Raw genomic sequence first — 22,976 nt, 5'->3', positions numbered from 1 at the left:
CACTTGTGAACATTTGACTCCTGATCTCCGCTTAGCCTCCTTTATGGGCTTGGAATGGCAGATGCTGAGTGTTAACCTTGGGTGAGTCTGCTGGCGCTGTTATTGCTCTGATGTGTTTCTGATCCTGTTGGATATCGGAATTTAAGTAGAATTTTTAGTTTAAAGTGAATTCGTCACACCCATGCAATGCTAAATTGGAGTGTGTGTTTGTGTGTCAGGAAAAAAGTTTTAGTAAATAAGAAATCAAAAGAAGTTAAGCTTGACAGAATGAAGAATGTACAACTTGCATGGAACTCAAAAGAAATTCAATTAACAAGCAAATCAATGTTAAGATTTTATTTTTATATTAATAATAATAATTATTATTATTATAACTATTATAATTATTACTACATAAAGCAATTATCATCATAATTATTATATTAATAGATAGAAGCAAAGAAAATACAAAATTACACAATTTTATGTATTTAAAATAGGTAATTTATCCAAAACATATCTTACACCATTCATTCACATCTGCAGCTGACGTCAGAACAGCAAAAGCAGTTACTAATTCACCAAGGTCACTTTAGAGCTATTGTTGGAATGATTCTCTAGCCTAATGTCTAAAGTGATGACAAAACAGGTGATTTTGCTGACATTTTATGATTATAAAGCTGAATGTAACCTGAAATGCCATCCGTTTACAGAGATATCTCCTTACAGTATTACATTCTATTACAATCTAGAGTATTTCTCTGTTGCAATCGGGGTATCACAATTATGACCCCAAAAAAAGGCAGCACAATCACTACCAAATTGCTGTGTTTGCAATAAGGAAAAACGTTAAACACATCCAGGCATTTCTTCTTTCCTTCAGCCAACACAGCACACATTCCTAATACGAGTGTCCCATCTCACAATCAATACACTACAATAATATGGTATAACTACAGCACTACAAAATACAAAAGAGAGAGTTTGACATAGAATATCACTTATCACTTAAATAGTTAGATAGTTAAATAGTTATTTCAATATCACTATATCACTTAATAATGTGATCAGCTGTAGTAAGAAATTAGGCTTTTTTAGGGCCCTATCATACACCCGGCGCAATGTGGCGCAAGGCGTGGCGCAATACTTGTTTGCTAGTTTCAGCTTGGCGCAAGAGTCTCTTTAAATAGCAAATGCATTTGCGCTCATATGTGCGCCCATAGGCGTTTTGGTCTAAAAAGGATGGCGTTCTGAGGCGCACTGCTGGCACGTTGCTATTTTGAGAAACTATAATAGTATTTTCATTAGACCAAAACAAACCCGGTCTAAACTCCAGCTCAGAGTTGCGCCTCGCTTAAACACTGCTTAGTAGCCTACACACAAGATGTAGAGCAATACGCAAATATCTTTACATAGGAAAAAATTAAAATATTAAGGATAGGCCTATGTATAGGATATAATAAGAATATACAAAGGATTAAAATATTACAAAACATATTTTCTAGCCTACATAAATATGAAAAACAACTGTTTTTTTGCCTTCTTCATCTCGGGAAGCTTTTTCAGTTCATTCATAACAATTTGCTTTTGTATAATGTTATTATTATTAGCAGTATTATTTATTATATCCATATATATATATATATATATATATATATATATATATATATATATATATATATATATATATATTTTTTTTTTTTTTTTTTTTTTTTTTTTAACAAGCTTAGATTTGCCCACCTGCAGGTTTTAGACCATATGGGTCACAGCATGTGTTTTAGAATATAACTCAGGTTTTTGAACACACTTCGTTATTATTGTTCATTTATTCATTTGCTGGAAATTAGAACTGAATTTAGAAATAGTTTTGAAACAAATATTTGCGCTTAACAAACAAAATTATTTTTTTATAGGCTAATTGATGTCTGTGCGTGAAGGTTTCCCTATCCACGAGAACGAAAGTGAAAGTAGATCGATTATCTGTCATTCTTGCGCGGTAGATGCTCTGTTTAACTGTTTTCTGTTAAAAAAAAGCTGTTAACTGTTAACTCTTTGCTTGTGAAATGCTCAGTTTTTCCACTTCCACTTACTTTACGTCCTGAAAATAGCAAATGCGCTTATGGCGCGACGCAGCTGGCTCTTAAAGGGAATGGGAGTTGAGACTCTGATTGGTTTACTCTCAAAACACACCTATAACTCATTAAGAAAATAAACTCTTTTAGACCATGCACCACGGCGCAATGTGGATTTTCCCGTCCTTAAATTAGCAAAAATGCGTTCTGACATGTCTTGAAAGCGTTTGCATTTTGCGCTTTGTGCATGGACCGTGAAATTAGAGTCCTGTATCTTCTGAGGGCTGATTATGCAGTCCTGTCGCCATCTTGTGGATAGACAACATAAACCAACATTTTGGTCTGCTCAGTATGGCTGGCTAATGGCCGCTGATGCAATGTCTCTCAGAAATTCTCAATATTTTAAGATAGGCACTAGCCTTATAAATAAACTGCATTGTCGCAATCTAAACAACTACATTTTCGACTAAAAAAGCCTTAGAAGTACATTATGTTGTCCAAAAGCAGCGATATTTGTCAATATAATGTACATAGAATATTTATTATTTTTAGAAAATATACAGTATTTACAATAATGAAACAAAATTTACTATAATAATCAAGGCCAAACATAGAGTACATTGGTTATTAAAATTAAGAAAAAATGCATTTAAACATATTAACTATTTACTGTGCATTCCTTCTTATATATTTTACATGTCAAATATTTTACACCCCAGATTAATAAAGGGAGTAAGCCAAAAAGAAAATGAATGAATGAATGAATGTATGAATGAATGAATGAAAGAACGAAAGAACGAGCAAACAAACGAATGAACAAACAAACAAACGAATTAATATAAAATGCTTTATATTTGTCTTATTCAACCTCAAGTTAAAATTCTGCATCATGCCTTGATTCAAATGTAGAAAAAACTATCCCAAATCCTTAATTTAGTTCTGAATGCCTGGTGTATTCAGCTTGTTTATATTCTGTGGATTTGTTGCTCATTTTGGTAAACATATTAATATAGTAAATAAAGTCATAATTGACAGAGCGCCTCATTTTTGGCCTCCTTCCCTCTATCCAGCCCCTGAGCCGCATGACAGATGTCAGGAGAATTTTAATGAAGCCTGGGTTCAAACCGGGCCCTTTCGGGCACATACCGTTTAAACTCATCATCCACACTTGAAAGTGACCCTCCTGCCACATGGCATGCCTCGCTATGAAAAAATTATCAGCAATAATTTAGATGGAAGTGTCTCTGAAGATCTTATCCGTGGCAGGGTAATGGTATGCATATTTTGTCTGGAGATGGAATTAAAGATGCTTGGAGGTCTGTGAAGCTGGAGTGATTGGTGATAAGGTCTGTGGTACTTTCGGGCAGACTTCAGTGTCTTCCTGCGCTAAACAAATGTTACGACCTCTCTGGTGACTTTGAGTGTTTTTAAATGTGTGGAGATGAGCTCACTGTTATGGCATATTTTTAAATAAGTCATGATTTTCGATGATCTTGGAAAGAGAACTCTAGTAAGCAGGAAAGTTTTGCATTTGGCATTTTACACCTGTGCATATCACACTCGGGGTTATGCAAAATTCATGGCTAGAAATTTGAATTGAATTCCAATCTTTTATTCTCTCTACCTGTAAGACCTAGAAACCTTCAAACTTTTCTTTCAATACTTTCAAACTTTGCTTTGTTGAGTCAGCACTCTCAATTTGTTCCAACTCTGCTTTTCTAGTCAGAAATTAGCAAAGTCATTTTTAAAGCCTCCTAATTATGTGTTTTAGGCTTCCTTTAGTGCGTAATCATGCTGTTTGAGCCTGAAAAATATCTGCTTATAAAGCGCAAAGTCCAGTCCAAAGGGAGTTTTTCTCTACATCAGTAAGCACTGTTTTTGAACTCCCTCAAATGCCTCGATTGTAGTCTTGAGCTTTCTTTCCGGGAATATGCATGTCACAGTATCCTGAATTTAAATCACTTCCGTCTATGTGGGTGGGTTCTGGTTGAGTTAAGTTAGGGGTGGGCAGAGATGGGTACAAGGATGAAGTACAAATACTTTGTTACTGTAAGTAGATTTTCAGTCACATTTTATTTTGATGGTCCGTTTGTTGAATTTAAGTTACATTGCAACTAATTCTCACTATATTATAAGTAGACTGTTGGGGTTGGGGTTAAGAATGAATTTGCTTGAAATAACGCAAAAACAACCAATTTTCAATTTTTAGAAAAATATATGTGTGTCATAATAGTGTTTTTAGCAATGTGGGACACATTTATGACTGTCGACATCTCAAGATATGTGTTTTGGTGTTTCATGATGCATGTAAAGGGGTATTTGCAGCATGGATTAATAAATGATCTGTGAGGTATTTTAAATCAAAACTTTAGACACTTATTAGTGTCAGTTAAGAAATATTTGAAGTTGAAGTCAGAATTATTAGCAAAATTTAAATTATTAGATTTTTTTTTTTTTTTTTTTAAATATTCTCCAAATGATGTTTAAAAGAGCAATGAATTTTTCACACTATGGCTGATTATATATATATTATTTTTTTTTTTTTTACTGGAGAAAGTCTTGTTTGTTTTATTTTGGCTAGAATAAAAGCAGTTTTTAAATTTTTATAAAAACATTTTAATGTTCAATATTTTTAGCCCCTTAAGCAATATATTTTGATTAAACAATGATTTGTCTAATACCCCAACTTGCCTAGTTAACTTAATTAACCTAGTTAAGCCTTTAAATTTCACTTTAGGCTAAATACTAGTATCTTGAAAAATATCTAGTAAAATATTATGTACTAACATCATGGCAAATAAGATAAAAGAAATCAGCTATTAGAAATTTATTAGAGTTATTAAAACTATTATGTTCATAAATGTGTTGAAAAAAATCTTCTTTCCATTAAACAGAAATTAAGAAAGTAAATATACAGGGGGCTTATAATTCAGGAGGGCTAATAATTTTGACTTCAGCTGCATATATGTATGTTTTTCACCCTTTTTTGAAATGCAGTTCTGCATCCTGTTTGCTACAGATTTGGAATGTACACGACTGAATTAGTTATTTCAAATAATTAAATTCTGAACGGAAAGGAAAAACTTTTTTCGCTCTCAGCTCAGGTATGTACCAGTTCTCCTTTCTGAATTTAGATGACTCCTTATTTGTCAAGCAAGCGCGGTGACTTAAGACAATTTACTCAATGATATTTTAGGAATGTAAAACAAGTCTTCGTGCTTCTCCAAGGCTGAGCATCTCAGATGTTTGCCAATTACTATGGAAATAAATATTTAATCACTTGTTGCTCCTTTTACATTTATTTATATATTTAGCTCCAGTAACTGCTGTTTGTTGGCTTCTAATGAGGCAACGCAGCACTCTGGATAGAGTGAATGATGCCGACTATCAACCCGTATGACAAATGCGTAAATCTCATTTGCATGTTTAAATATTTTGCCAGAAGTGACAGAAAAGCTCAGACGCAGTGTATTTACATCTAGATTTCCATATTCTGTACGCTGAGCAAGCTGGAGCTTTTCTAAGATGCGTCTCACGCCCTCGACCAGTGGTATTCCTCTGTTGTCAGCTGTGCCCTGAATATGTGTGTAGCATTTTAGTAGATCTGCTTGTCCTAGTGGCCCGTCTAAGGGTGACTGGCTCCGTTTAATTAAAACCCACACACACACGGTGAAGCACGACCACGCAACAGCCTGCATAAATAATTCACAGGCTGAGGTACGGTTTTGGGCTTTCTGTAATGAGCTGAAAGCTAGCCGCAGGGAGCTAAACAAACTCGTCCGAGCGCTTCATCAGAGAGGCCCAACCTTGGCATGGACGGCGCAGGATTCCAAATGTTTGTCCCACCACATAAGCCATGCGAAACCCCTGTTACCTGCGGTGCAGCCGGCGATAAAGCCCTAATTCTTATGTAAAACTCTGACTCGACTCAACTGCGAAAGTCTGACAACGGCGCTCTCAACCTCGCCACGAGGAGCTCATTAAAGAGCCTGCCACACAATGTCCCTTACGGTGGCAATTTGGTCTGGTCTCAAATCCTAGCCAGAGGTGAAACAGCCCTTTAATGAATGAAACATTTTACCCAATGGTGGCGTGTTGGAAGCCAAGTTCGCAGGGCTTCAAAAAATGTGCCAGCACTTCTCTGACTGTACTGGGTAATGCCTACAAAAAGCACTTATTAATGGCAATGAGACATCTAACAAGATTGTTTTCTTGTCCAAAACAGATTATCCGGGCGCAAGATCAATGTGCGTTTCTCTTGCTATCTGAAACAGACTCTTTGTCAAAACTGCAATTATCCATCACGCAGCCATCATAAAATTTCCAGATTTAAAGGGAAGCGGACAGAAAAGAAAGAGCGAAAAAGGAAGATGGATCGTGACAAAAAGAGAAGAAAAAAAATCTGTCAAGGGTATTATGGAAGCGGCTCAAAAAGGGAGCCATACATCAAAGCGGCAGACAGCCATTTGTTAGAGAGGAATAATAGCTGTGATACATGTCAGCCCCTGTGACCTGGGGAAACAATAAAGCAGGTTTGGAGCTGCCTAAGAGCAATGACCTTGTGCCGTTGAATCCAGCCCAAAAAGAAAAAAGAGATGGAAGGTGGAGAAACAATTACAATCTATATAAAGTCGGATCCTGTCCTCTGCTCCTCACTTGGGGCAGACAAGATTGCTGTCTGGTCCTCTTTAAAAAGCCTCTTTTCCAGCTGATGGTGAGCATGGAAGTTGTGTCGTCAGACTTGTTTCTCGACCACCAAGTTGGTGCGCTCCCAAAACTGTGCATGGAATAAATAGGCTGATTTGCTTACTTCCGTCAAGTGGACTGGAATTAAAGTTATTTCATCTTTAAGCTCAGATGTCAATTGAGAGAGAATATCATGAGGTAGAATTGCTTCAAAAGAAGATGATCACATGTGTCAAACTCAAGGCCAAATACAGCCTGCCATATAATTTTATGTGGCCTGTAAGACCATATGATTCAGACCAAATGCAAATTGAAGTCGTCAAGTAAATAAATTACATGTAAATCAATGCAAATTGAATGATGCAAAGTATGTTATGTTAGTCTGTTTCTCCTTATCGCCAAGGGTCTCCATAATCCTGGACCGAACCGTATCCTGAGCAGATTCTGTGGTGGTCATGGAGGAGTGGAGCGCGTAAGACTGATTCCTGAAAGACCTCAGTGACAAACAAGTCTCCACATTGATCCTGTGGGCCAGCCTGAACACCTGCCGGTGACCTACTCAGACCTGAAACTTCTCCATGATGGACGTCTAGCATTCTCCAACCTCCAGCGTCTAGAGAATCTATATAAAGTCTGATCCTGTTTTCTGCTCCTCACTTGGGACAGACAAGATTGCTGTCTGGTCTTCTTTGAAAAGCCTCTTTTCCAGCTGATGGTGAGCATAGAAGTTAAATTGTGCGCTCCCAAAACTGGTTCGCTTACTTCCGTCAAGTGGACTGGCATTAAAGCAATTTCATTTTTGAGCTCAGATGTGAATTGAGAGAGAATTTCACGAGGCAGAATTGCTTCAAAAGACGATGTAGATCACATTTTTCAAACTCAAGACCAAATATGGGCTGTCATATCATGTTGTGACCTGTGAGACCAAATGATTCAGATCAAATGCAAATTCATGTCTTCAAGTGAGTAAATTACATGCAAATCAATGCAAACTGACTTTTTCCATATCCCGAGGTCTCTGTAATCCTCGACAGGGCCATATCCTGAGCAGATGATCTGGTGGTCATCCTGTGGGCTTGCCTGAACACCCGCCGCTGACCTACTCAGACCTACCAACGCAATCTCAAGGCTAATCATAACTTTTTGATTTAGTGGCTAAATTGTATGAATTTGTACGATCTTATTTGTACAATTTATTTTGACTTGCTCATCACCCAATGACGGTTGGGGTTAGGGGTGGGGTTCGGTGCCACGCTTCCTTTTTAAAATCACACTTTTTCATACGACTGAACTCTTACAAATTTGTACGAATAAGTCACTAAACTGACAAAACGTAAAATACTTACGTTTCCTACTGAGATCAGGCTGGACCTACAGCTTCTCCACGATGGACGTCCAGCATTATCCAGCCCTTCTGGGCCTAGACTGCAGCTCTGCACAAGAAGTTTGGCCAAGGGAGAAATGGTCGTGCCCAACTGAGCCTGGTTTCTCACAATTTTTTATTTTTTTTTTTCCTTCTTTTGTTGATTGGTGAAGTTTGTTTCTTGCCACTGTTACCACTTGCTTGGTTTGGGACTTGTGGAGCTGTACATCCATGGATTTGCTTATGGATGTGTTGGGACTTTCAGCAGTGACATTTAAACCACACTGAACTGAACTCTGAAAACTGAACTGACGCGGTTTGAATTTACTAGAACTTCTTTGTTAAGCTGCTTTGACACAAGCTACATTGTAAAAGCGCTATAGAAATGAAAATGACGTGGAATGTGCTAAGGCAATGATGATGCATTTGCCATAGACACACAGAATTCACTTTTATCGCATCTTTTGTACAAGTTCAAGATATTAAACTCGAGAGGAATATTTGTGTTCATCCCGCAAGTAATCAAGATACAAACTTCATCAGATTTGGTGTGAACCCAGCATTATAATAAACATCCATGCTGCTTTTATATTACAGGTATATATCCATAAACTATGTATATTTGTTCTGCTATCAAGTTCAAAATTATTTGTTGTTCCAAGTTCTGCTACTCTCATTGTGTCAATTTTAGAGAAAAATATTAATGTGTCAAATGATATTTGTCTTTGTTGTTTAATTTGATGGATAAATATGAGTATCCAAATTGTTAATTCCTACCTGTATTATACTTATATTAAAACCTTATAATGGTATAAAGAGTCAGCTATTTAACAATGTGTGAAGGACAAGATTTATACAGGCTTACAGTTATAACTAGCCGTTTGAGGGCAGCCATAATGCTGAAGTGGCCCTCAGTGAAAATGAGTTTGACACCTCTGATGTAGATCCTAATGTACAGTGTCATGCAATCGCTTGACTGATACATCCTAGTATTACATATTGCTGAAAGCAAGAGCTGAAACAGCCCCATGGATATAATAAATGGGGATATTTGGGGATTTTTGGAGTTACCCTCATCACTTTATCCGTTCTTTGTAAGGAAATGAGTAATATATCTATCTCCACATTGAAGAAAAAGGGAATTATAAGCATTTGAAATGAATGAGGATGACAAACTATATTTAGTGTCTTTTTGTAGCTCCATATTTGGTTGGATTTCAATAAGCCTAGAGGGGTTCAGTGTCAGGTTGCATGAATGCTCCATTATTCCCAAGTCATTAACAGTTTGATCTCGACTCTAACGTGGCTTTAAAGGACTTTGATTTGATGTGTTGCAGGACCCAACTGGTGGGTTGTTGCCGTTTTCCAGACTGGCGAGTGCTCCCAAGCAGAAAAGCCATCTCTTTTGCACTGAAGATTGTAAGGACAAATCAAAAAGAGCCATTCACCCGGCAGAGGACAAAAGACACCCACGCAAAGCGTACTTTGTGCCATCCAGATAAAGGTCTGTGGAAATGGCAGAGCCCGACTGGCATTCACACAGTGACAAGAGGGCGAAAGGTGTGAAAGAAGCCATTGAGGAGCATCTCCCACCGCTGAATGGAGGGATAAGGGTCTTCAGCGGGAATGAAAGTAGCAGAGCACAGGGCTCCGACATGTCATTGGAAATGAATGAAGAAAACGGTGAGCGCTGATCTGTCTGTGTGTGTGTGTGTGTGTCATTTTTTTAGTGTAAAATCACAATGCTGTGTATCACCACTGCAATGCAACAATGCCGTGCATCGCTTCAGCCAGCAGAGCGTTTCTTTTGAAGCTACAGTGGAGTCAAATGTAGATTTATTTGCTCGAACATTTTAACGGGCATCAAGGTAGTCCTCGATTAATGGTCCGATGGTTGCCCAAAAATAATTGACCCCATAAAAGCAACCCTTCTCAAGCAAGACCATTGTTCTCTTTCACAAAAAGTGTTCTAGTAATTAATAGCCATTTTATCTACTCATACAACCATGCACAGTAATTATAAATGAATTAATTAGAAGACAATTGAGCATACAACCCGTTTTTATAGGCCTTTCTATACCTCAATAGACACTGTAGCTTTGGAAACAAATGTACGGCAAACCACATGTGCAAACATGTAAAAAGAATCTTCTGGAGAGTCTGGAGCTTTGCTGAAAGGTACATTTGTTTGGCCTTTGAGATCTCACTTTAGGTTATGTTTACACTTGGTTGGATTGGTCAGTTGATTTTATTTTAGAGTACAATTCTCAGTACTAATAAACAATTTACTATGACTTTTGCCTAATTTGCTGCTTAATAATATTTATTAAGGTATTAAGTATTAGTTATTAAGTAGACAACCAATATTTTAATAATAGGTTGGTAATTAGAGACTAGTTAATAGTAAGAATAGTACTCAAGCTGATTTACCAAAAAGTGTTTAAAAGTGCTTAACGTTTACAGTGTTACCAAAATCAAGTCATCTTCTATGTGAAGCATCATAATCTTGGTGTGCACCAATTAAGCATAAGTTGCTTAGAATGTGGTCTTTATTTAAAGACGCTCTTAATGTGTTTTTTGTGTGTGTGTGTGTGTGTGTGTGTGTGTCCCTCCCAAAATAAAAACCTAAAACTCTTTGTGGTCTGACAGTTGTCCAAAAGTACTTCAGCCAATAAAAAGTATCCAACTCAGCCAGACTCAAAAATGCTCTAATAATGAAAAATAATTATATCAAATTTTAAACCTATGCTTATTTTTTAAACATGAATCAATTAGTCAATTAAGCCCACAGCAAGTTTTTTTTTGGGCCAAATTTGGCAACATCACCACAAAATTCTGAGAACCTTTCAAGATTAAACACTTCAAATCAAAAGGAACAAAAACAGCACACACTTTATCTGGGCTACTTCCTGTGGATACTTTAATCTTGATTTATACAATTTCAGTGGCCATTGAGATACATTTACATTTAGTCATTTAGCAGACGCTTTTATCCAAAGCGACTTACAAATGAGGACAAGGAAGCAATTTACACAACTAAGAGCAACAATGAATAAGTGCTATAGGCAAGTTTCAGGTCTGTAAAGTCTAAGAAGGGAAGTATTAGTAGTATTAGTATTTTTATTTATTTTTTTTTGGTACAGTTAGTGTGATATTCAGAGAGGCAATTGCAGATTAGGAAGTGTAGTGGAGAGTAAATAGTTGAGTTTTTAGTTGTTTCTTGAAAGTAGCGAGTGACTCTGCTGTTCTGATGCAGTTAGGGAGTTCATTCCACCAACTGGGCAGATTGAGCGTGAGCGTGAGCGAAAGTGATTTCTTCCCTCTTTGGGATGGAACCACGAGGCGACGTTCATTCACAGAACGCAAGTTTCTGGAGGGCACATAGATCTGCAGAAGCGAGAGCAGATAAGAAGGAGCAAGGCCAGAAGTCACTTTGTAGGCAAATATCAGAGCTTTGAATTTGATGCGAGCAGCAACTGGCAGCCAGTGCAAACGGACTAGCAGCGGAGTGACATGTGCTCGTTTAGGTTCATTGAAGACCACTCGTGCTGCTGCGTTCTGGAGCAGTTGAAGAGGCTTGATAGAGTTAGCTGGAAGCCCACCTAGTAGAGAGTTGCAGTAATCCAGTTTGGAGAGAACAAGAGCTTGAACAAGGAGTTGAGCTGCATGTTCAGATAAGAAGGGTCGGATCTTTCTGATGTTATAGAGTGCGAATCTGCACGATCGAGCAGTTCTAGAAATGTGGTCAGAGATACACTTGATTGTTGATTGTTCCCCAAAAATGCCTCACCCCATAAACACAACGCCACCTAGGCCAAAGTCCCTTTAAGGCATTTCACTCGGCTGCCATCTTTGAAACGTCTCTCGGGCAGTATGCTCGGGCATTCTGTCTAAATGGGAAAATTCTCCCAAATTGCTTACCAACCGTACGACTGAATTTCACATTGGAAATCACCAATAAAATTAAACAACAACAGTCCCTTTAGTTTTTCTTCTAAATGTCCAAATCACACAAAATCTGCAGAAACTCATGTCTAGTACAAGCCCCTCCCCCAGAGTATTGTCAGTCTATAGCGATCGATGATTGGCTACTCTACTACTAGGTGGGGCTTTATTCACCATTTACACTTTTCCCCATTTAAAAAGATACGAATGACATGTCTTGTGCATTCTATAGTCTTTGCCTAGGCAGACTGTTGTTCTCCTCTTCAAAAAGCTTCCCTAGGTAATAAAGTCATTTTATTCCCAGCAGGCATACAACGTACTAAGACAGTGGTTCCCAACCTGGGGTCCGCGCCCCCCTAAGGGGGGCGCCAGAGTTCACAAGGGGGGTGCGGGAGAGGATAAGTGTTGAAGTAGAAAAAGGCAAAAAATGCTCCACTATTATATAGGGCTGTACAATTAATCGAAAATCCGATTTCGATTTCAAACGATTATAAAAAAGCATTAATCGAGATAAAGGATTATTGCATCATATACCGCCACCTTTCCAGTTGTACACGTGTTGCACTAAAAAGCGCAAAGGAGCGTGTGCTTATGTGTGTGTGCAGCACGCACACTCAGTCAGAAGCATGCGGCCAGTCAGCATTCGCTCTCATTCGCACACTGAGACGAGCAGAGGAGCGCAGACATCTAAAGTCATTAACGTGAGCGCTTTAATGGTCAAATAGGTGTCAAAACGCGGTGTTTAGTGATTTTTTATATTAACCCTCATTCAAACGAGTTGAGGATCAAAAGACATGTGAAAGAGAAACCAAAGAGACAGCGAGAAATATTCCTACTGCCGCCTGTTTTTATGATTATTAATCAAACAACGAGAAAATCCCTCACTAGTTTTGACTAAAGGACTGCTGTAGCTAAAGTGTTTTTCTTACAGTGAAGATGCATAAAGCACAGTTTGTTTAATATTTTTGTTCTATTGTATTTATTTCTCTTTCCTTTGCAGGGTGAAATATAACTGTATGTTAACACTTTGTCACACAGAGGCGTTTTTTGGGTGTGTGTGAAACAAGAAAAAAAAATGAATGATGGCTCAGCCGACGTAGCACTATGGTGCAAGGTGCGTTTATTTACAGTGCAAAAGTTTCCATTCCAAAAATCCCAAAAATAAAAGAAAAAAAAATAGATATATATATACAAAAAATAAACAAACAACAAAACAAACAAATAGAGACAATAAAGTAACAAAATAATTATATACAAAATATTTGTTCTCCAGAATTATCAAAACCAACTATTCGCCACTACTCACACCTTCTATCTCCAACGACTCCCACACTGAACTGAGCCCAAGTCACTCTATTTATAGTGAGTGACTCCGCCCAGTTTGGATTAAACTATATTGAAGGTAAGTATAAGGTAAGTATGGACATAAACAATCTTTCAGGTAAGCATTTCACACTTTCATACACTTCATTTGTAGTACTATATAACTTAAAACCAAAATTATTAAATCAGCATTTTCACATGTCATGAATACTGCTTTTTTCATTGTTTTCCCATTCTTTTCATCCCCCACATAAAACACATAGTCTCCCCCGGGTGCCCACCCACTCAGCGCATGCGCAGCGCATCACTGTGCATAAAATGCTGCGCATGACCTTTTTGGCCCCTTTTGCCTCCCGTAGCCGCGATTGCGCAACCCGGAAGAGAGACGCAACAGAAACGCAACGAGACGAACAAACACAAACACAAACGGACACACAGGTAAGACAAATGTATGCGGTGTGATTTATGGCGTGTCAGAATATGCAAGGATTAATGGAATATATAATGTGTTTGTGCGTGTATGTGTTTTTATTACAGCGCAATCTCCCGTGTGCACCCGGTAGATCGGCTGGTGGAGTGAAGGTAAGTTATGTGTGTGTGCGTGAATATGTGGGTGTACAGCTCTGCCGCAGGCCAGTGACAAACTCCTTTGTCACATTACCTCCCACCTCTCCTAGATTGCCGACGTCAGGCAATCGTGACAGGTAATCTGCTGTGACATTGCTCTTTCCCGCCTTGTATCTTACATTAAACTTGAAAGGCTGCAGTGACAGGTACCATCTGGTCACTCTGGCATTCTGATCTTTCATTGTATTGATCCAGGTTAAGGCTCTATGATCTGTTTCGAGGGTAAACTCTCTACCCATCAGGTAGTATCTCAAACTGTCCAGTGCCCACTTTATAGCCAATCCTTCTTTTTCAATGGTGGCATACCTGGTCTCTCGTGGCAACAGCTTTCTACTCAGGTATAGGATGGGGTGTTCCTGACCTTCATCCTCCTGCATAAGCACTGCTCCAATTCCTCTCGCTGAGGCATCCACCTGTACCAAGAACTTCTTTGTAAAGTCTGGGCTTCGTAAAACAGGTACAGTACACATTCTTTCTTTCAAGGTAATGAAAGCCTTCTCACATTCTTCGGTCCACGGAACCGGATTCTTTATGGCTTTAGCCGTCAAATTCGTCAAGGGTGCTGCTTTTTCAGAGAATTGAGGAATGAATCTCCGATACCATCCCACCAGTCCGAGAAAGGATCGTACCTCCTTCTTGGTACGAGGTCTAGGACAGTTGCGGAGTGCCTCCACTTTGTCCACTTGTGGTCGTATCTCTCCATTCCCCAGTTGGAACCCAAGATACCTCGTTTCTTGTCTGGCCCACTCGCACTTGGCGACGTTCAGTGTCAAACCAGCTCTCTGTATCTTCTGCAGAATCGTGTGGAGATGGTGTACATGATCGGTCCAGGTAGTACTATAAATGACTACGTCATCCAGGTATGCGGCACTGTACTCCTCACAGTTTCTTAATACCTGATTCATGAGTCTTTGGAACGTTGCGGGAGCTCCATGAAGACCAAAGGGCATGGTCTTAAAATGGTATAGCCCCACTGGTGTCCTAAATGCAGTATACTCCCTGCTCGTCTTCTCCAAGGGTACCTGCCAGTATCCTTTACAGAGGTCCAAAGTAGTTATGTATTTGGCTCTCCCAATCCTCTCGACCAGTTCATCGATGCGTGGCATCGGGTAAGCGTCAAACTTGGACACTGCATTTAACTTCCTGAAGTCCAGGCATACTCTCAGAGTACCATCCTTCTTAGGTACAATGACTATTGGACTACTCCAAGCACTAGTCGATGGTTCTATGATGTCCATTTCCAACATCATCTTCAGCTCTTCCTTCAAGGGTTTAATCAGGCTTTCAGGCACTCTATATGGCCTTTGACGAATAGGTGTTGCTTCCGTTAGACAGATTTTGTGCTCCACCAAGTTTGTTCTTCCAGGTCTTCCTCTCTGTAATTCTGGGTAGGTGTTTAACACTTCGGTCAGTTCCACTCTTTGCCTCTCTTGCAGATGTTCCAGGCTTACCGCTGACTGCAAGTGTTCTGGGGTTTCAAAGTCCACCTTGTCGTCATCTTCTGCTTCAGGTGTCTCCACCTTACAGGCCAACATACCTTTCTTCAACTCAGGTCCTGGCTCCCGCCATTCCTTCAAAAGATTGACGTGGTATGTTTGATTTTTCTTCCCCTTATCTGGATGAAACACCTCATAGGTAACAGGACCCTTCTTCTTAGTGATCTCATAGGGACCCTGCCACTTCGCCAATAGCTTGTTTGTGGAAGATGGTAATAGTAACAGCACTTTTTGTCCTGGTTGGTATTCTCTCCGTCGAGACCATTTGTCGTACCACAGCTTCTGGTTCTTCTGAGCTTCCTCTAGATTCTCCTGAGCTTGCTCTCGGTACTTCTCAAGTCTGTCTCTCATCTGTAATACAAACTTTACAATGTTAGTTTCTCCTTCGGCTGTAGTGCTTGATGCTTCCCAACTCCTCTTCACCAGATCGAGAGGACCTTGCACCTGCCATCCGTACAGGAGTTCAAAAGGTGAAAAGCCTGTGGATGCCTGTGGGACCTCTCGGTATGCATATAGCAGGAACGGAAGCCACTTGTCCCAGTCTTTGCCGTTGTCACTTACAAATTTCCTCAACATCCTTTTGAGGGTTTGATTAAATCTCTCTACTAATCCATCGGTTTGTGGATGGTAGGGACTTGTACGGATGGAATGGATGCCCAGCTGCTTGTGCAGTAACTGCATCAGTCTTGATGTGAAATTAGTGCCCTGATCAGTGATGATCTCTTGCGGAAATCCAACTCTGGAAAACAGTTGTGTTAATGCAGTGATTACCTTAGCAGTTGTGATGCTGCGTAGAGGGAATGCTTCAGGGTATCGTGTAGCGTAATCACAGATGACTAATATATACTGGTTGCCTGTACTGCTTCTTTCCAATGGCCCAACAATGTCCATGGCGATCCGTTTGAATGGAGTTTCGATGACAGGTAATGGATGCAAAGGAACTCGCGCTGACCTGTGAACAGAGCTGGTTTTCTGGCAAACAATACATGTGGAGCAATATGTGTGTACGTCAGTATACATGGAAGGCCAATAGAATCGTGTACCGATGCGTTGGTAGGTTTTCTGGTGTGCTAAATGTCCAGACCAAGGAATGGTGTGTGCTAGATGTAATATGAGTGATCTGCAACATGTAGGCACAACAAGACGTTTGACACCATCAGACAACACATATAGTACATCCTTTTCTATCACATATTTCTCTGCCCCTAGTGTCTCAATTTGTTTTTCCCCCTCACACACTTTAGAAAACAAAGGTTTCAATGTTACATCTTCAGCTTGTAACTGTGCAATATTTTTAGGGATATCCCATTCAGTCACCTTCAACCCTTCAGTTGACACTTCCACAATAGGTGAACCCAATTGCTTCTCTAGACGGCGCTGTCGCCGTGACTTTTTTGGTTTACCCCCCTCCCCTTGGATCAAACTGTCATCCATAGCAGGTAAGGGCTCTAAACCCGCTCTGGTTTGTGAGCGTGTTAGCACAGGACATGATATATCATCATACACATTGGTACTTTCAACAGCATTGCTTAACAGTTCGTTCAACACAGGTAGGTCCCATCCCAAAACCATACCTACAGGTAAAGCATCCACTACCCCCACTGACATCAAGTATGGTTGATCATTGATAACAAGAGTCACTTCAGTGGTAGGATAGTCTTTTTTGTCCCCATGTACGCATTGGATGTTCTGTGTGTGTGTAAAGTCAATGGTGTTTCTTGGAATGTAGCATTGTTTTATCAGTGTAAATGTGCTGCCAGTGTCAATGAGTGCATTTATGTTTTGTCCATTCACGGTGACGTCTATGTGTCGATTAGTGTACGTCACCTTGTCTTTTACGTCCCCCTCTCTTGGAACATAACACAGACTGGTGAGTTTGGGTTTGCGTACTGGGCAGTTCGACGCCTTGTGCCCCTCTTGTTGACAGTAATAGCAAATAAGCTTTTTAGTAGGAAAAACAGAGACAGTACCTTTTCCAGATGTATCAGTGTGCTTGGCCCCTCGTGTTGGTGTAGAACGGGCATACATCTGACCTCCTCGGTGTGCATTCAAGTACTGGACTGCCAACTTTGCTGCATTCAGCCCATCGGTCGGCTCGTGCTCTCTCACCCAGGTCCGTACCTCCAATGGCAGTACTCGTAGCAGCTGCTCCAGGATGATAGCCTCTCCTACCTCCTCCTTTGTGCACTGCTCGGGACGTATCCATCGTTTGTAGAGCCCCTTGAGGCGATTGTAGGTCTCCGTCGGTGTTTCTCCAGCAGGAATTGATGTCTGCCGAAATCGTTGTCGGTAGGTCTCTGTTGATAAATTGAATTTCGCCATCAGTGCCTCCCGAAGATCCTTATAGACTTCCGCCCGATCTTCGTCCATCGCGAGGTATGCCTCCAGCGCTTTTCCGGTGAGAAGGGGTACTAGTCGATTCGCCCATTCCTCTTCCGGCCAACCCCAGGTCTTTGCCAGACGCTCAAAACGACGCAAGTAATTCTCCACGTCCTCTCCCTCTTGAAATGCTGGCATCCGTGACTCTGGTCGCATTGGTGGTGGTGGTGGTGAGTCTGCCGCCCTCTGCGTCGACAGTGTCGGGTTCTGCATGACTGACGGTCCCCGAATTCGTGAAGCTGCAGGTGTGGGTAGATCTAGGCGTAGGCTTTGGCTTGGTGATGTTTCTGGTATAACTGAGCGTTGCAGTGACTCTCGCAACCCCCGTAGCTCATAGATGAGGCCTTCTTCCCTTTTTGACTGAGCTGTCAGAAATGTCCTCATCAATGCCACTACATCGCTCTCCATACCTTTTGATTCAGGTTTAACTCTAGGGGACATGGCTTCGGCACCCTCTGCACTGGCTGTCTCCTCTTCGTCCATAGTGTCCCATGCTACCTCTTCCAGCACAGGTTTTTGTGACCGCAGACCCTTCCTGGCCTGTTTTCCAGAAGTCACTTTTCTACGACTGGCCATCCCACTTCTGACACCACTTGTCACACAGAGGCGTTTTTCGGGTGTGTGTGAAACAAGAAAAAAAAATGAATGATGGCTCAGCCGACGTAGCACTATGGTGCAAGGTGCGTTTATTTACAGTGCAAAAGTTTCCATTCCAAAAATCCCAAAAATAAAAGAAAAAAAAATAGATATATATATACAAAAAATAAACAAACAACAAAACAAACAAATAGAGACAATAAAGTAACAAAATAATTATATACAAAATATTTGTTCTCCAGAATTATCAAAACCAACTATTCGCCACTACTCACACCTTCTATCTCCAACGACTCCCACACTGAACTGAGCCCAAGTCACTCTATTTATAGTGAGTGACTCCGCCCAGTTTGGATTAAACTATATTGAAGGTAAGTATAAGGTAAGTATGGATATAAACAATCTTTCAGGTAAGCATTTCACACTTTCATACACTTCATTTGTAGTACTATATAACTTAAAACCAAAATTATTAAATCAGCATTTTCACATGTCATGAATACTGCTTTTTTCATTGTTTTCCCATTCTTTTCATCCCCCACATAAAACACATAGTCTCCCCCGGGTGCCCACCCACTCAGCGCATGCGCAGCGCATCACTGTGCATAAAATGCTGCGCATGACCTTTTTGGCCCCTTTTGCCTCCCGTAGCCGCGATTGCGCAACCCGGAAGAGAGACGCAACAGAAACGCAACGAGACGAACAAACACAAACACAAACGGACACACAGGTAAGACAAATGTATGCGGTGTGATTTATGGCGTGTCAGAATATGCAAGGATTAATGGAATATATAATGTGTTTGTGCGTGTATGTGTTTTTATTACAGCGCAATCTCCCGTGTGCACCCGGTAGATCGGCTGGTGGAGTGAAGGTAAGTTATGTGTGTGTGCGTGAATATGTGGGTGTACAGCTCTGCCGCAGGCCAGTGACAAACTCCTTTGTCACACACTTGAAGTCAGAATTATTAGCCCTCCTGAATATTTGCAACCCTTTTCCTCCCAATTTCTGTTTCATGGAAAGAAGTTTTTTTTTTTAACTTATTTCTGAACATAATAGTTTTAATATCTCATTTCTAATTACTGATTTCTTTTATTGATGACAGCACATAATATTTTACTAGATATTTTTCAAAATACAAGCATTCAGATTAAAGTGCAATTCAAAGGCTTAATTAGGGTAATTAGGCAAGTCATTGTATAACAGTAGTTTCTTCTACAGACAATCAAAAATATTTATTGCTTAAGGGGGCTAATAATATTGACCTTAAATTGGTTTCAAAATATTTAAACGTGCTTTTATTCTAGCTAAAATAAAACAAACAAGCCTAGAAGAAAAAATATTAAAGGAAATACTGTTAAAATTCCTTGTTCTGTTAAACATAATTTGGGAAATAATTATAAAAAAAATAAAAAACTCTCAGGAGCGCTAATAATATTGACTTTAACTGATAATCGTTTTGAATTATCGTGATTACAATTATGACCAAAATAATCATGATTATGATTTTTCCCAAAATCAAGCAGCCCTACTATTAAATATGTATTTTTAAGTACCAAATATATATATATATATATATATATATATATATATATATATATATATATATATATATATATATATATCAAAACACATGCTTAAAATTCCAACATAATAGTAAAAATAATAAAAATAAATAACTTTAAATAATTATTTAAATTTTGCTCACTCACGCAATGTGCTTGTCAACGTGTCGTAAAGGCAAATTCAAAACAAAATTGGCAGAGAAACGTAAATGCAGTGATTCTTCAGAGGCGAAGAAAAAGATTAGACAGTATGACAAAGACTACCTAAATTTTGGTTTTATTGAAGGCCAAAACAAGTTAAAACTGATTAATTTATATTTTCTATACATAACACAAACACACACATTCAGTGTATATATATATAAGAAAAGAAAAAAAAGGTTGGGAACCACTGTCCTAAGACATTAATATTAGGTTAGATTTAGGACATGATGTCAGGTAACCAAAATTCAATGTCTAGCCAGCGTCTAAGGACAATGTTATTTCGACGTTCGACAACGATGTCAAATTATGTTGATATTTGGTTGATTTTAGGTTGTGTTGGAAAGTGATCAAAATCCAATGTCTGATAGATGTCATAGTGGTAACATCCACAAAACGTCTAGGTGTAACATGATTAGTCGTTGATATTTGGTTGATTTTAGGTTGATTTTAGGTTGAACATTGATGTCAGCCTGACTTAGGATTTTGATGTCAACCTGATTTTCATTTCCAAACAAAATCCAATGTCACTGTGATGTAGGGGTATGTTGTGGTACAACGTCAATGTAACGTTGTTGGCGTCCTGTACCTGAAGGGTGGAATCATACAGCCATGAATAATTATTATAAATGACTTAATTACAAGCCTTCAGACAGCTTTCTAGTGCTGATTTTGGCATCATCCACAGAGAATTTTGAGATTTCTTCGAGATTAAACACGTGCAAATTTCAAATTAAAGGGGAAAAAAAAGACCACACAAATTTGTACACATTTAATCTTGAGAACTTCCCAAAATTGTCAGGAAAATACAAAGCTTGCCAAATATTGATTCACATGTGAATGTTTCAATGGCTTTTTTTGTTTTTGCCCCAAAACACTTGACCCTATAAAGACAACCCTACTCAGGCAGACTATTGTTTTCTTCAGAAAGTGTCCCTAATAATTAAGTCATTTTGTTGAATAAAAGCATGGTTATATTATTTAATAAAATTACTTAATTGTTAGGAACACTCTAAAGAAAACAATAGTGATTAAGAATGAATTGCTAGACAGCCAGTTTTGCCATCCTCCCTATGGGACTCTTGATGTCTTCAAGATTAAACACATGTGCAAAACCTGAAATCTAAAAAGATCAAACAAGTTTGTACATGTTTAATCCTGATGACTTCCTAGAATCCTCACAGGATGGCCAGAACACGGTGGGTTTTTAGGTTCAAAAGGAACTGAGATAAACCTCACTAAATGGTCTGATGGTTGTCCAAAAATACCTCAGACCATAAAAGCAACTCTACTGAGGCGGTCCTTTGTTACCTTCGTCAGAAAGAAGCTCAAGTAATTAATAGTCATTTTATTGAACCATACACCCATGCTCGATGATTATAAATGATTTAATTACGAGACAATTGAGGCAGTTTTCTCAGGCCTATTTGGTATTCCCCCAGAGGATTCTGGGAAGTCTTAAAGATTGAACACATGTAAGAACTTGTGCAGTCGCGTAGACGACGAAGCACGTCCTCGTGAACTTACTCAAGGTGAAAACTATTACTGAAGCCTGGCCAGCAATAAATTTCTATTGATTCTTCATACAAGCAACTTCTTCCCGATAAGCCCCAGAGCTGCAAAGATAATGATTTTCTTTTATTTTTTTTGATTGTGCGAGTCCATTCTCAGAGCTTAAAACATCTGAGACGGACAAAGAAGTTTGCACACAATAGTTGGCCCAAGTGCTCGGGAAAGTGACACAGAGTTTGTGTGGTTATTTGCTCCCTGACATGGGATATAGGCTTTTAATAATTAACGAAGGGACAGGAATAGAGTAAAAGGAACAAAAACAATCATTGAGGAGGGAAACTGTTGCCAAGAAGCAAGGAAAAACACAGATAAACTGTTTTAAACATCTCATTATTTCAGCTAGGCTGTAACAGTTAACATTAACTTGCGAATATTCACAGTCTATATCTTGGAGAATTAGAGAATGGTCAATTACAAGGAGAACTTCGATTTCCCCCTGGAAATCACAGTACATTGTTGTCTTTTTTTGTCTGTAGAGAACAAAGATCATTCTTGGCACAACTCCTTTGTTGTGGTGTTTTAATTTTCTGAAGTCGACATGAAATCAAAACGAATGCTGTTTACTTTCTTAATATGCCTTCCTGGTCTCGTTGGTGCAGGTTGTTCCAAAGAAAGTGCTTTCGTAAAGGGTTGGTTCACCCCAAAATGAACAATTTGTTATTATTTTCTCTATCTTGTGTTGTTTTTAAAGCATAGGATGTTTGTTCTTCCCCAAACATGAATGAAGATATTATGATTGAAATCTGAGAGATTTCTATCCATCCGTTGAGTCTATTCAACCAAAACTGGGATGCTTAAAATGTTGATAAAGAGATCATCAATCAATTTAAATTAATCAAGTCTGATAAGATGTGATTGCTTTGTATGTGGTTTGGAATTCTGTTCACATATTAGCATTGATCAATGAACATAAACAAAAACCTATGCCTGCTCATACCATACACCTGCTTGAGATGCAAGAACAAGCCTCACTGGCTCACAGCTCAAATATGTGGTTGCGATTCAAGCATGAATCTCAGAAGCTAATTCTGATTGTAAATATATACAGTTAAAGTCAGAATTATTAACCCCCGCTTTGAATTTTTTCTTTTTTAAATATTTCCCTAATGATGTTTAACAGAGCAAGGACATTTTCACAGTATGTCTGATAATATTTTTTCTTCTGGAGAAA

The 22,976-nt window shown here is 39.1% G+C and overlaps 1 protein-coding gene and 1 long non-coding RNA gene across 9 annotated transcripts in view; one reads left to right on the top strand and one right to left on the bottom strand.

Moving 5' to 3' along the window:
- LOC141379815 (uncharacterized) overlaps positions 1-22,976 on the top strand; it is a 461,403-nt gene that overhangs the window by 424,617 nt on the left and 13,810 nt on the right. For 5 of the 8 annotated variants that reach the window (XM_087300928.1, XM_087300929.1, XM_087300927.1 and 2 more), the window contains one exon: positions 9,438-9,783. In XM_087300928.1, coding sequence (XP_087157054.1) covers positions 9,615-9,783 — 169 coding nt within the window. In that variant the 5' untranslated portion in view covers positions 9,438-9,614. Of the gene's footprint in view, positions 1-9,437; positions 9,784-13,709; positions 13,807-13,905; positions 13,951-19,100; positions 19,198-19,296; positions 19,342-22,976 lie in introns of those variants that run through there. The other 3 variants (XR_015520023.1, XR_015520024.2, XR_015520026.1) reach the window with 2 other exon arrangements.
- On the bottom strand, positions 9,897-22,582 carry LOC141379816 (uncharacterized). The gene is made up of 3 exons (XR_015520115.1): positions 20,425-22,582; positions 12,220-12,364; positions 9,897-12,168 (listed from the first exon to the last, which is right to left on the bottom strand). It is a non-coding gene; the product is annotated as an uncharacterized LOC141379816 (long non-coding RNA).

This window comes from Danio rerio, chromosome 21 (genome assembly GCF_052040795.2).
Source record: "Danio rerio strain M-AB ecotype USA chromosome 21, GRCz13ab, whole genome shotgun sequence".
Lineage (NCBI taxonomy): Eukaryota > Metazoa > Chordata > Actinopteri > Cypriniformes > Danionidae > Danio > Danio rerio.
This window is presented reverse-complemented; position numbering and strand designations above follow the sequence as displayed.